Source organism: Chenopodium quinoa, unplaced genomic scaffold (assembly GCF_001683475.1).
Source record: "Chenopodium quinoa cultivar QQ74 unplaced genomic scaffold, ASM168347v1, whole genome shotgun sequence".
In the NCBI taxonomy this organism is placed as follows: Eukaryota; Viridiplantae; Streptophyta; class Magnoliopsida; order Caryophyllales; family Amaranthaceae; genus Chenopodium; species Chenopodium quinoa.
In genome coordinates, this window is record NW_018745080.1 from 2,250,137 (window position 1) to 2,265,060 (window position 14,924).

Below are 14,924 nucleotides of genomic sequence, written 5' to 3' on the forward strand. Positions count from 1 at the left end.
ATATTTATGTAGCATTACTCCTTTATATAATCAGAATTCGGAATTTAGTCTATCCAACCCAAAATAAAACATATGGCGCAATTTTTTTCAAGATGGAGGGTAATTTTTAAAAGATGTTTCATTGTCAAAAATTCGAAATTCAAAAAGACAAAAAATTCTCATAGAAAATAGAATAGTACTACTTGTATGCGCAAAAGTCCACACACGGCAATAAAAAAAAAAGAAAAAAAAAAAAAGAAAAAAAGTGACTTCACTCTTCCCTGAAACCTGCTGACCTCATTTTCCACAAACCTCTATTGAGCAAGAACATCCTCTAACAATGGCGGAAAAAGCTCAGGATAACCAAACGGCGCTCGATATCGAGTCACAAATCAAGTCCGCCATTAATTCTCGTTCCTCTTACTTCCAAGAACAAGCCGAGTAACTCCTCTTTCTCTCTCTCTTTAATCTTCTTCTTTACTTTCTAGAACATCTTCGGGTTCTATTTGATGTTAATTTTTGTTGTTTGAGTTTTTGATTGATGATTTTTGATTTTGTTTTGTGATTTGTGAAATGAATTTGCAGTTCTTTGACGTTTGAGAAAGTGCGAAGGTTACTTGAGAAGGATTTAGGGTTAGAGACTCACGCTTTGGATACTCATAAACGATTTGTTAAACAATGGCTTCAAACGGTAAATTTTTTTTGGATGATTTGTTTGTGATTGATTGTATTGTATTGGAGTGTGGTGATTATTGTTGTGGGAGCTAAATTTTGATTGATTTTTAGTGTATTTGTAACAGATCTTTGGTTAATGTTGGATTGTTGATACTTCTTTAAGCTTTATGCAGTAGCGATTACGGATTCAAGTTCTAATTTTGTTTAGTCATTGTTAATTTGAGCTGTTTATTGCTGATTATAATGCATTTAGTGATTTGGCTTGTTATTTAGCTTGGTTTGGTTGGAGAAAGGACGAGTCTTGCTTAAGTAAGGGTGTTGGGGAATGCTAATTGTTTATTTTTTTTCGATGTCTTAGTATGTGGTAGCAAGTTTTGCCATTTTGGGGTGTTTGTAAAAGGGGCAAGATGATTGTTTAGTTTCTTCATGATTGATAAGAATTGGTGAAAGTGTGTTTTCAAACATAGAAGCCGAGATTAGTTAGAGAGTGGCAGTGTCAGAAGAAGCATGGAGCTATTGATTTTATTTGGAAGGTTGTGAGACAGCTTATGACTATAGATATATATTCCAGTGATTTGATAAACTTAACATCAATTTCTTATTATATAATTGAGGGTTTTTCTGATAACTGGACACTCTTATATGAATAATTTTTTAAGTGGCAATTTATTGCCTAAGATGACCCTATATATAAGTGGATGTTTTGTTATTCCGTTTTCCCATATATGCCTGATAAGATTTCATAAGAAAATTGGTGAACTAAGTAGTGGATTGAGTTAAGCTGTTATGGGGAAGGAAATGGTAAATTGACTGGTCTAGCTTACTGTCATCGGGCAGCACTGTCTTCTATAATAATCTTAGGTCAAATGAAGTGTCTTTAAATGTTAGAAAAGATACGAGAGGAATCTATTGGGTTTATTTGAATGGTAGCTTTATGTAAAAGGAAGGTGCTTTGCAGGCATACTAAACAAGTCAAAACATTTAGAAAATAAGTCCCTGTATTCATGCAAGTGCAGAAACAAATGAAAAAAATCGCTTTATTATTCACGTTTAGGAGGAACGGCATAGGGAAAGGAGGAAGTGTAATCCATTGAATATAGGCTAGAGTGACCAATCAGGGTCATTCCCCTCCAGCTATTTGAGATGAAATATTCTGTGCCTCTTTCTCTCTTTCTGCCCCCCCCCCCCTCTTCCATCCATGTGGTCTTTGGCTATTGGGCAATGTACCTTTCTTTTTAGTTGAATGATTCTGGTTATTCCTGACCTGAAATCCTCTTTAGATAACTTGTTTGCTTTAAACCTTGTTTACTTAAGATTTCAGAAACAATTTTCGTCAATTTAAGTGACCTAGTCAGATCTCAGATGCTTAGATTTTCTTCCTTTATGTCCTTACACTGTAGATAATAATAAACAAGGAAATTTAAGTGAGAGAAAACTGGCCTGCTGATAATGCTACAGCTTCTCAATTAATTTTATAAAAATTGGGTTTCCATGGGAAATAATTACCTTGTCTTGAATTCATAAAGATGATGTTGATGATCAAATACTCAAGGAAATATATGTTGCTCTTCTCTGAATGCTAGTGCATAGAATCTGCTACTTCTGATAACTTGTCCAAGAGCCAAGATGAAGCTGGGGAGAATGTTGTTTCCTCAACTGACGAACCACAACCTGTAGATGATCTTCAAGCAAAAAACGAAGCAGAGGAGGCTAACGCTGGAGGTGTACAAACAATGGAAGACTCTCCTGTTATGGGTCTCATGACAGGTCATAAGAAAGAAAAACCTAATGTTGATGCTGAAGACACTGAAAGCAAACTTGTCCCAGATGAAATCACAATAAAGAAGGCCATTTGGGCTAGAGCTTCTTATCTCAGAGAAAATTCTGAGTATGTCTTTCTATAGCTCAATTTTTATAGCTGTCATCTCTCTCATTCTCTCTTGGAAGGCGGGAGGGGTTTCCATTGTATCTTTTGATGCTCATTTGTGTATGGAAGAGTTTATAGTAAAGAAGATTTTTTTTTTATACTCAGGAATATTACATTGGTTGGACTACGTCGGCTCCTGGAGGAAGACTTAGCATTCAAAAAACATTCATTGGATCCGTTCAAGAAGTTTATCGGTCAGGAAGTGGATGAGGTGAGCTAACATATATTGGAACTCATTTGGAAGAGATAACAAAAAGTGGACGTCTTGAGATAAACATTGCTAATAGGTGTGACACTAATTTTTCAGATATTAAACTTATCTGATGTTCCTCAATCCACTGAGAGTGAGAAGAAGAAGAATTTTAAGAAAAATTCTTCTCGAAAAATCTCTTCCAATTCTAGAAAAGAGGAAACAGCTGCTTCTTCAGGGAATGAAAGTGATGAGGTTGAAGAAGAGGAAGTGAAAGTTAGAAAGAGAAGTGCTACCAAAAGAAAGCCACAGAAAACAGAGTCAGTCAAAAAACGTAAAAAGACCGAGGAGGACACAAAAGGAGCTAAAAGAAAACAAAGTAAGGTTTCAAAATCTACATCAGAGGGAAGTGGTGAGGAGGAAGGCAGACATGTTTCTGACAATGATAATTCTGATTCATCTGCTGAGAAACCTAAGAAGGTGAGATATCTCTCTATCCCTTCTAATTGATGAAATTCTTTATCAATATTATCTTCTATTGAAGTATTTTACTTAACAGAAGAAAGAAGTTCCTAAACCACCCTCATATGGAAAGCAAGTGGAGCGTTTAAAATCAGTGATCAAATCTTGTGGCTTGAGGTCTCTAATTTCTTAGTATCACAATCTTTCAAATTAATGTTAGTAATTGAACAAGTTGTTACCACATGGTTTCTGTTAAGGCTAATGTTATTCCTTTGTTCTTCTGCAGTATTTCCCCTGCTATATACAAGAAAGTTAAACAGGCTCCTGAAAACAAGCGTGAATCCTGCTTGATGAAAGAGCTTGAAGAGATGCTTGCGAAGGAGGGATTGTCTACTAACCCTTCTGAAAAAGGTGAGTATGGTGGTAGAAACTAGAAAGTACGGATTGTACATTTGTGCTTGTATTGCTAGATTGCTATTTACTATCTGTTTTATATTTTTTGGTTGTCCTTTCTTCAACTGTATCTATAAAATTACCATCTACAGCTTAATTGGGCATGAAATTCAGGTGCAATAGTATCATTGAAAGATTTAGACTTTGCATGCATGGGTATATATGATACCATGAGCATCAATGAATGTAAAAAATACCAGAAACAGCCTTCTCATTGGCCAAGTATTTGTAGAATCAAGAGCTTTATTGTTTAAAAACAAGATGTGAACACCCTTCTGGACCTCGTTCAGAATTCTATGGGCTTGCAATAATCTGTTATGTGGACTTATTTCAGGTGCTTCAACATTGATGTATTAATTGGAATATTGGATAAGGTGCAGTTATTTTAGACTAGGGGCTGTAGTAAAGTATTGGTTCAGCTTGCAATGATTGGCTCTTGTGTGGAATAATTAAGCTGTTGGTGCTTGTTGATTCCTCTTCAGGATCTAGCTTTGCTAAATCATTGTCTCTTGGTAATCCATAAATTCACTTGCTGAAAGTGGTGCTACAGCTTTTTCCATTTGGTAACATTGACTACTGAAAGTTTACAACTTACAAATTCCTTCGCTGGATATATTTCAAAATTTAGGAAAGTTAACTGAGCTTATTGCAGTAGGTACTGTATTCACCAATCACTGACATGTGCTAAGCTAGTTCATTCTTAAATTTATTTTGGCTTCACTTTTGTAGATCATTTTAATAGTTACTTTCACACTGGCTGAAGCTTTTCAATTTATGGAGCTTAGGTGCTGAAATTATTCATTGGAGCTTAGGTGTGTGCCTATAAGGTCTCACAATACTTCTGTCTGATAGGAGAGCATGAAAAGGCACATCACTGACTTTTTATTATAAACAGAGATCAAGGATGTAAAGAAAAGGAAGGAAAGAGCAAAAGAACTTGAAGGCATAGATTTAAGCAATATTGTTTCAAGTGGTCGCCGACGATCTACCACCAGCTTTATACCTCCACCTAAGCCCAAAATTCCAGATCTCAGTGAAAGTGAATCAGAAGAAAGTGAGAATGATGATGATGAGGATGAAGAAGAAGAAGGGGATGAGGAAGCAGAAAATGTGGAGGCTGATGAAAACCAGGAGAATGGTGGTAATGACAGTCAAAGTGAGGCATCTGACAAAAGTAATTTTTTTTTTCTCTTCAATTTCATAACATGCCAACCTTCGTTGCCTCTTGGTCCAGGGATTAGAAGCATTTGATTGCTATATTTTGTCTGAGTGGATACTGTATAGTCAATATTGGTCAGTTGAACTACATTCTCACAAACCGAATTACTCCATTGTAGTTTTCTGTGTGATGCTTAGGTTGAGGTCCTAATATTCTGACAAGGTCTCTTCCTGTTATGTGGAAACATTAGCTACAGAAAGAGTTTTGTAATTCTGATGGTTGACTATTGCCCTGTATGCTGTATACTCTTTCATGCTGGTTTTGGTTCTTTCTTCTCTGCAGGTAATAGCGAATAGTGATTGATCCTGGACGGTTCACTTGAAGGACCAATGACGAGGAATTTGATAGGTATAGGATGAATATGTATTTATGCTGCTTTTTTAGTGCTTACAGTTTTCTTAAAATTAGGAAGAGAGTATTTAGTTCACAAATCTGATTTTAGAGGTTGATAAATAGGAACTCTGTCAGAGGAAGATGGCTAGAATTCTGGAAAAAACTTTGTACTCTGCATTTCAAAGATGCATTTTTTTGTTGTGTTATTGGTCATAATTGTTCTATATATTTATATAAGTGGACGGTATTGAAAAGAGCTTTGTATTCTGCAATTCAAAGATACATTTTTTGTTGTGTAATTGGTCATAATTGTTCTGTATATTTTAGAGTCTTGCACTCCATATAAGTTTAATTTACTTATTTTAGTTTAGTGCATATGTCATTCTTAGTTGTGTGATTTGAACTTTGAGTATTGTGTTTGTAATACGTACGTAAATTATGTGATTATACATTTTTACAAGCATGTCACGCGCATTGTATATGTTAGGACGTCGAAGTGGATATGAGTACACTAAGTAGAGTAGATAAACATATAAACATATATAAACATATATATGTTAAGACAAGATATAAACATATATAAATAGAGTAGATATGTTGGGACGTCGAAGTGGATATGAGTACACTAAGTAGTACTTCATAAGTGAACAAAAATTGATCGAATTTGTAACCTTTTAAAAATATGCAAACGCCCAAGATTGTCCAAGTCATAAGATGATTTTGGTAGTTGACTAATTGCGTAGAAAGTTTGCTAAGGGCAAAAACAATCGGGGAGATTGAGTAAATTAAATTAAACCAATTAAGTATTACATGTTATGAATTGTGAGACAATCCGTATGTCTTTAATTTCAACCTGATCAATTTTAACATGACTGTACAAAACATGTCCCTATATAAAATATACCCTATTTCACTTTCACTTTCTTTAACCACTATCTAACTTGTTACCCCATCAACCGCCAAACAACCATCACCTATGAACAACCACCACATCATATTTTTTATTTTAAAAAATTGCTTTACTCTTCACCAATTAGCGCAAACGGTGAATGGACAAGTTTAAGGAAGTAACGACGCCACTGGAAAGATCATCGGAGCCTACGGAGTCTGTGAATGCTCTAAATTTTTGTCGTCTTTTTTTTTTTTTTTTTTTTTTTTTTTTTTTTTACGTCGTAATCATAAAAGGAACGCCTTAAATTTTAGAATCATCCTTGGAACATTTTAAAATTTCATGCATTTAAGGGGGGAAACGCCTGAAGTTTTAGAATGTTCTGGGGGAGATTCTAAAATTTCAGGTGTTCCTTCCATGGAACATTCTAAAATTTTAGTCGTTCGTCTGGAACGACTGAAATTAAAAAAAAAAATTGTAAAACAAGTACCTGATCGCCAACCCCCTTACCTTAATCTTATCAAGGTGCATTTATGATTCTTTCATAAGTTCAGAGTACTTAATTTCCAATTCATTATGAAAAAAAAATTTCCTACACTACATGCATAATTTAAGTGATAAGTTGCATTGACTGACTAATATGAACTACACACCAGTCCACCAGCCTTTGTTTGTGACGATAAAGCAGTATATTATGCACTACAACCAATCATCTATCCTTTCTTGGGAAGAAAATTTCTTATCTTAGAAAGTGAGTTATACACACTACTCGTAATACGCATAATTTGAAATAAGCAAACTTTGGTGTCCCAATTAAATTGGAATTTTAGCCAAAAAAAAAAAAAAAAAACCACAAATAGGAATTAAAATAGAGTAACCAAAACTAGAAATTTCCTCCTTAAACTAAGATGGTTTTAACCCATCTTTCAACATCACAATTTTCAAGTGAAGCTCTCAATCATCCATTATCTTGAATTTGTTGAGACACTTAGGACACTCATTATACATATTTGTCGCCGCCTTAAAAACCGCATTCGCATGCTGTTTCAGGTAGTGCTCATCCATCTTGACCCCCGGATTTTGTATCAATGAGAGGACGAAAATTTCCGAGGGGGTTGCAATAGTAACAAGCAGCAACTTTCTTTTGCGCACTCTCGTCCATTTCTCCCTTCTTCTTAGGCTTGCCACGGTGAAAATTCAAGTGGTTTTTCTTAAATTAACTTTTGTAGCCTAAAACGGAGCATGAAAATAAACAAAGAAAGTAAATTAGCAGCTTATAAAAATTACTTGTAAAATATTTTAAAACATGGTAGAGAATGAGGAACATGAAAAAAAAAAAAAACAGAGACATTAAATCAAAGTCAAAAAACAGGGAAAATTGAAAAAAAAAAAACCTGACAAAGGAAGGTTGGAGGAGTTTGAGAAAACACCTTAGAATGAACAAAATTCATTCTTCTTGAAAAAGTGAACATAGCATTGGAAGTAAAGAAGGTCTTGTTTGATAATACACTTAAATTATTACTTTTTTTTTTCCGTGTATTTTCGCCTCTTTCTCTGTTTATAAACAAAAAAATTAACTACAAATATTTAAAATATCAAGATACAATTGCTTATTTAAACTTGAATTATTTAATATGGGATAGATAAAAAGCTAATTTTGAGTATATTATCAATATACATAATTATATATTTATATGAGTTAACTATATAAGGTATATGTATTTTTACGTAATTTGTTAATTTAAATATTAACAAATTTGTTTCAATAATTATATTGTACGTTACACGGGCAGTGAAGTAGCAATTGAGACAACATTAATGGGGTTCTGAGCTTTCGTAAGCTCTTCTGGTGTTTCCTTCCCACTAAATGCATATTAAGACAATCATTGCTTGTGCAGCCGATTTTACAAACATCACACCATGGTTCATCGATTTTTCTTTATCTCTAAAAGATTGTGCTGTACAATTTGATTATCAGTAAAAAATTCCAAAATATTGGTGAAAATAAATCAGAAAGAAACAAAAGATAGAACTTCGAATTTCACAAACAGTAATGTGCAAGGATTGGATCAGATGAATATCACATAATCTAAATAAAAATAAGATATTAATGGAATTACTAAAATAAATTTATAGTGTAGTTATTAAAAATTAAAAAAGATGGAAATGTATTTTCACGTAATTTGTTAATTTAAATATTAACAAATTTGTTTCAATAATTATATTCTACGTTGCACAGGCAGTGAAGTAACAGTTGAGACAGTATTAATGGGGTTCTGGAGCTCTTCTGGTGTTTCTTTCCCACTAAATGCATATTAAGACAATCATTGCTTCTGCAGCCGTTTTACAAACATCACACCATGATTCATCTATTTTTCTTATCTCTGAAAGGTAGTGCTGTACAATCCGATTATCAGCAAAAATTCCGAAATATTGGTGAAAATAAATCAGAAAGAAACAAAAGACAGAACTTCGAATTTCACAAACAGTAATGTGCAAGGATTGGATCAGATGAATATCACATAATCTAAATAAAAATAAGATATTAATGGAATTATTAAAATAAATTTATAGTGTAGTTATTAAAAATTAAAATAGAAGGAAATGTATTTTCACGTAATTTGTTAATTTAAATATTAACAAATTTGTTTCAATAATTATATTCTACGTTGCACGGGCAGTGAAGTAACAGTTGAGACAGTATTAATGGGCATCTGGAGTTTTTGTAAGCTTTTCTGGTGTTTCTTTCCTACTAAATGCATATTAAGACAATCATTACTTGCAGCCGATTCTACAAACATCACACCATGGTTTATCGATTTTTCTTATCTCCGAAAGGTTGTGCTGTACAATCCGATTATCAGCAAAAATTCCGAAATATTGGTGAAAATAAATCAGAAAGAAACAAAAGACAGAACTTCGAATTTTGCAAACAGTAATGTGCAAGGATTGGATCAAATGAATATCACATAATCTAAATTAAAATAAGATATTAATCAAACTATTAAAATAAATTTATAGTATAGTTATTAAAAAAAAGAAGGAAATGTTGAAAATATTACAGTATAATTGAGAAAAATGGATTAAGTAAATGGAGAAAAAGGTCAAGCTATTTTATTTAATGTATACAACATACCCCTAGTTGAGTACACATGTTTATGCTTTACTCTATCAAGAACACATAAAACTCAATCATAAATCATAAATTCAATTAAAAACAACAAACAAACTTATCCATTTTTCAGAGAAAACGAAAACATTCCACAGAATAAGTAACAGGGGAGATTGTTTGACAACCTAATTTGCTGAAGCAACACCCGTGTCTGAAATATACAGGTTGTGCTCCAAAACCCGGAGTATAACAATAAATAGGAAGAGACAGAAGGGTTAGAGGGGAGAGATTGAAATTGAGGAGGGTATGAGAATGAAGGATTAAGAATTGAAGGTGGCATAGATTGCACAATAAAATAAGGGTGGTTGGTATATGATGCTTGCTTATTTGGTTCATACATTTTTTTTCTTCTTTTGGTAACCTAATTCCAAATTTACAGGAAAAACAAAAAATTTGGGAGTTTAACAAGAAATGGATATTGGAGAAATTGTATGTCCTCCAACATATTATTACCATTTTACTGCCAACAAAAAAGCTCTTCAACAGCCTTTGGGTCAGATCAATTGGCCTTTGGGTCAATTGTGAGTGACATACGGTGCTATAACAATTAGTTATTATATTAAAATCAACTTCCCGTATTTGAAAAACAATTTTTGTTATTAAATTTATTTTAAATATCATTCTTTAAAATATATATCCCGTGCATTTTGTATGGGTACACTTTAGTATTCATAACTTGGGACACTTATACATGCATACAATGGATTCGTTGATAATACAAGCCAAGTAAAGGTTAGAATCAATTACTTTCCTCAAAGCTAAGATAGGCAAGATAAAAGTAAGAATTGGATTAGGAAGCAAGGGATAAATAATATTACGGTATCACTCAAAGCAAATAGGAAGATTTGTGATAACAAGTAAAGAATTGATTACTTTTACACTAAACCTAGCAAGGAATCAATTTCTACACATTATTTAAAGAGAACAAGATGCATGAAAAAATTATCACATGCACACCAAAAAAACATAATTAAGCTTGTATTAAATCATTGCCCAATAGAACAAACCAGTTTCAATTTAGTGAACTTCATATTGAATTGTATCACCTCTTTCTCTATTTAATCCCCACAAAAAAAAAAAAAAAAAATGGTAGATTTAACCGTAGATGTTATAAAAGCAACAACCCAATATGTTGCTGCTCAAGCTTGGGAAGAGATAAGTCTTGCCCATGGTTTTGAAGGTCACCTCAAAAATCTGAAGGAAAAGTTCAATGACACTCAAGCGTTCCTACAAGATGTAGGAAGTGCAAATGATGTAGCGAAAAGCGAGCGTGTGAAACGTTGGCTTCAAAAAGTGAAGGATATCACTTACTTTGCCGATAATGTCATGGATGACTACGACTATGAGATTCTACGCAGGGAGATCGAGCAGGGTAAGAACCTCACACGCAAAAAAAAGGTGTGTAATTTCTTCTCTTGCTCGAATAATCCTATAGTTTTCCGCTTTCGGATGACTCACAAGGTACTTGAGATTATTTCCAAGTTTGATGAGGTAGATCAGGAGGCTAAGAGAATAGGTCTCATACAAAGAGATCTAGACAAGGAGGCACTCTTTAGTTATGACGAGAGGACACACTTGGAGCATATTCGGAATAATTCAAGTGCTGAATTAATTGGGAGGAAGGCAGATAAGCAAAAATTGCTCGAAATGATGTGTAGTCATGATGATGATAAGGAACATCTCTCAATCGTTGCCGTCGTTGGTCTTGGAGGTAAATTTTAAAATTATGCAAGTGCTTTTCAATTTGTTTTGCGTTTCATGTAATGCTTATGGTACTATATACTACTTCTTATTACATTCGATCTAAACTAAACTAATTTATTACTGTCATTATCTCGATCTTATAGATTCTTTTTGAAGTAGTTTATGAGATTTTAGCATTTTGAATTAGCATCCTTATCTATCACCAATGCAAGTGCTACTATAGTTATAATACATTTAAAATTGATTTTTAAGTATATCTTTGTTATATAAACCAAGTGGGGGATAGGAGTAAAAAGTTGGTGTCCGATTTTGAACTACCCATAGTACCCTAATGGTATATATTGTTATTTTATTAGTCTAATTAACGAGACCATCAAGCTTAATTTGGGAAATTAAAATAAATAAATAATATTTTCACCAATTAACTTGCGATGCGTGTTATTATTTAAAAAAAAAACCATTTAACCGATCACCAGTCAATTGGATTGAAGGAAGAAAACAACCTGAAAGTTAAAATTACTCCAAAATAATCCAAAGTTGGGATTATTAACATAAATTTTTCTTTAGTTTTATAGGGAAAAATCCGATACAAAATATCAAATATATTGCCCGAGAGGAGGAAAGAGATTGAGAAAATGTAGAAATAATTTATTACAATTTAAATTTAACAAAAGAATAATATTGATAATGTTACCAATAAATTTTCACTAAAAATGATCAAAAGCAATTTTTATGAATGATGCATAAAATATATCGGTCAAAACTATTAAAATCACATGAGACACACTTTGTGCTTATTTAAAGTACTATCCAAAGAGAAAGGGATTTTTGGTTAATAAATTTGTGTTTCCCCAAATTGCCATTCTCAATTTGCAAAAATACTTTTTCACTATTTTTTTCAAAATAAATAAAATAAAATGATAAGTTCATAACTGCTTACAAATGAACAATTTCTTTTTGTTTTTTTTTTACAAGAAGAAAAAGGATTTCATTAAGGAAAGATAGCCAAACGACACTTACAAACAATTCCTAGGAAAAACAGAGTTCCAACACAAGTACAAATCACCTTAAAACTAGATACATCGCAGATTTGATCAACGATCGCCTTAATAAAAAACTTCATCCGAAGCAATACAATCTGTGAGTTAACACTAATTCGGCTTGAGATCCACTGATGAATAGTTGTTTGAGTGAAAATACTCATATAGTCTTCTAGATAGTTCCGGAGATTAAGAAACCCTAAATCTTCAATCTTTGACAGACAAACAAAAAAGAAATTAACCGTAATAGAATAATCAAAATCTCAAAGATGGGATCAATTTATTGAAAGCAATTAAAAAAAATTGGGGCTTACCACCGGTAAAAACACCGATGAAAGCCCCTACAAAGATTCCCAAAAGAGGCTAGAAGAAAAGAGATGAAAGAGAAATTAAAGGAGAAGAGTGATGGAAAACCTTCAAAAAAGCAGAAAAAATCTAGCAATGGAGGCTAGAAAAATCCTCATAAAGGAGAATCTCCAGAGAGAACCAGAGAAAACCCCTCCTAAGGGGAAACCCTAGAGAGTCTCATAGCTTGTTTTTAATTAAATTGTAGTATATGGTATAACCTAATTAAATGATCTTATGAAAGGGGATGCCAATTTATACCCAAATTTTTCTACATATTTGCTCTTATGGTTAAATACATATATTTGAAATACTCATTTGATTTACAGAAAGTAAAACGATAGCAAGATATAATGATTCTTAGTTAATCCTTGTTACATTGTCCTTTAACTTATGTGAGAGCACACCTTTGTGATCATACAAAGAAAACGTAGATCGATCATACATGCATTTAATGTTAGTTTATACTCCCTCCATCCTAATTTAGTTTGTCTTGTTATTAGGGTACATGATTTTTGGTGGAATTTTGAGGATTTTTTTCCAAAGTGAGTCTAATTACAAAACTATTTTGTAAAGTAGACTCGTGGTAAAACCATTTACCAAACTAAGCTTTTAGGGTAAAACGCTGTCTCGAACAGCGTTTTATACTCTGCCTTTTAAAAAAAATCAGAGTATAGACAGCGTTTTACATGTTGACTTTTTTTCTTTTAAAAAAAATTTCGTAATTTTTTATTTTTTTTAAAAAACTTACTCTATAAACTCTGACTGAGTCATCGCTTTCAGTATAAATTTTTTAAAAAAAAATTATTAATTTTTGATTTAATAAAAATAAAAAAAAAATTTATCCTAAAAACACTGACTAAGTCAGCGTTTTTAGGATAATTTTTTTTTAAATTATTAATTTCTGATTTAAAAAAATTAAAAAAATAATTTATCCTAAAAACGTTGACTGAGTCAGTGTTTTTAAAATATTTTTTTTAATTGTTAATTTCTGATTTAAAAAAAATATAAAAAATTACACTAAAAACGCGTTTTTAGAATAATTTTTTTAATTATTAATTTCTGATTTTTAAAAAAATATTTACACTAAAAACGATGACTGAGTTCGCGTTTTTAGAATAATTTTTTTTAAAATTATTATTTTCTGTTTTAAAAAAAATTAAAAATCACGATTTTTTTTAAAAAAAATTCAACATGTAAAACGCTGTCTCAGACATCTACCTGTCTCAGAGATCAAAAATAACCGGAAAAGATTCAAGTGTCTGCCTCAACAATTACTTCAACTCCACCTCCCTAACCTTAAATCTCTGGCACTTGGAAGATTTGAAGAGTTGGAAAGACTTCCTGAGGGGATAGGCACTCTCGAAGAAATGCAGTTATTCTTTTGCACGAAGCTGAGACATCTACCTGCCAAAAAGCATATTCCCCAAAATCTCAAAATAATCGTCATTTACAGTTGTCCAGTTTTGAAAGAAAGAATAAGTGACAAAGATGATGGGCCTGATTCTGGATCTGAATGGAAAAAAATCTCACATGCTCCGTATATTGAGATCGATCATGAAATTATACAAGACACCAGAAAATGATGATGGAGCATGGAGTCTGCTTGGATCATTCGATTAAATCATACGATCGATGAGGCGTTGATGGTGGTGTTGCAACTGATCGAAAATGAAGGTAATTATCAAGGGATTTATTTTATGCTTTGATTTGATTCACATTTATTACTCTTACGTTATTGGGTGAGGAGCTTGAAGTTGGATTCCTTTTAATTTGGGTGTCATATACTCATATTCTTCATATAGTATACAACTATATGACAGCTTCCAACGTTTGTAAGTCGTACTTATAAATTAGAAATGTTAAGTACATCGTCTAATATGATGTTTTTATCTTAATTTATTTTTATAACAGTCAACACACTCATCGACATACAAACTCTAGACCCGAAGATAATCGAGGCGGAGGCTGTGGTGTTGTGCTCACAAATGGATACAAAATTGATTGTCGTAGAAGGAGAATGATGCAAGTGATAAATAAATTCAAGAATTGGACTTGTTTGTGATGGCTCTTGAGTGTAATTTATGAGACAACTATATATGTTAGTTAATTTATTTGTTCATGTTATTTTTAATAATATACATTTGATAATTGAATTGACATCCAAAGTATATGTGGTAAAATATACTCCGGACCTCCGTCTCCAGGTAAAGGTAGCAACAAAAATTACGTTCTTTTAATTATTTATAAATAGATAAATTTTGCATCAAGTTCAATTTACACACATTAACAAATTCAAATAAAGAGAATATTTAGATAAAACAGTAACGCGTTTAAATAAGGTTTTAGAATTAAAAAGAAAAGACCTTAATAATCTCATCAATAAGGGACGAGTATGAGTCCAGAAGATTTATGAATTAGAAAATTTAATAAAGGCCTTAGAATTGTCCACAACCAATATAATGTCAAGGAGGGAAGCAGATAAGCAAAAAAACATCTCTCAACCATTGTCGTCCTTGGGCTTGGCGGTAAATTT

General features: G+C 32.5%; 2 protein-coding genes across 7 annotated transcripts; both read left to right on the forward strand.

Annotated features, from left to right (window-relative positions):
- Positions 1 to 23: 23 nt before the first annotated feature.
- On the forward strand, positions 24 to 5,559 carry LOC110709757 (HIRA-interacting protein 3-like). 5 transcript variants are annotated; one of them, XR_002509032.1, is made up of 10 exons: positions 32 to 420; positions 565 to 670; positions 2,238 to 2,542; positions 2,687 to 2,792; positions 2,889 to 3,251; positions 3,331 to 3,410; positions 3,520 to 3,644; positions 4,582 to 4,842; positions 5,188 to 5,253; positions 5,362 to 5,559. XR_002509032.1 is itself a non-coding variant. In XM_021887991.1 (9 exons), exons 1-9 carry the CDS (start codon positions 320 to 322, stop codon positions 5,199 to 5,201), a joined length of 1,461 nt encoding a protein of 486 aa, XP_021743683.1. In that variant the 5' UTR covers positions 33 to 319; the 3' UTR covers positions 5,202 to 5,559. The 5 variants fall into 5 exon arrangements, 2 of the variants coding, with proteins under 2 accessions (XP_021743683.1, XP_021743682.1); XR_002509031.1 differs by having other exon boundaries at positions 34 to 420; positions 4,582 to 4,860; XR_002509033.1 differs by lacking the exons at positions 5,188 to 5,253; positions 5,362 to 5,559 and adding an exon at positions 4,416 to 4,498 and having other exon boundaries at positions 24 to 420; positions 4,582 to 4,679.
- A 4,500-nt stretch (positions 5,560 to 10,059) lies between these two features.
- Positions 10,060 to 14,508, forward strand: LOC110709758 (disease resistance protein RGA2-like). 2 transcript variants are annotated; one of them, XM_021887993.1, is made up of 3 exons: positions 10,060 to 11,010; positions 13,710 to 14,065; positions 14,303 to 14,508. In XM_021887993.1, exons 1-2 carry the CDS (start codon positions 10,386 to 10,388, stop codon positions 13,742 to 13,744), a joined length of 660 nt encoding a protein of 219 aa, XP_021743685.1. In that variant the 5' UTR covers positions 10,060 to 10,385; the 3' UTR covers positions 13,745 to 14,065; positions 14,303 to 14,508. The 2 variants fall into 2 exon arrangements, with proteins under 2 accessions (XP_021743685.1, XP_021743684.1); XM_021887992.1 differs by lacking the exons at positions 13,710 to 14,065; positions 14,303 to 14,508 and adding an exon at positions 12,892 to 13,159.
- Positions 14,509 to 14,924: the final 416 nt, after the last annotated feature.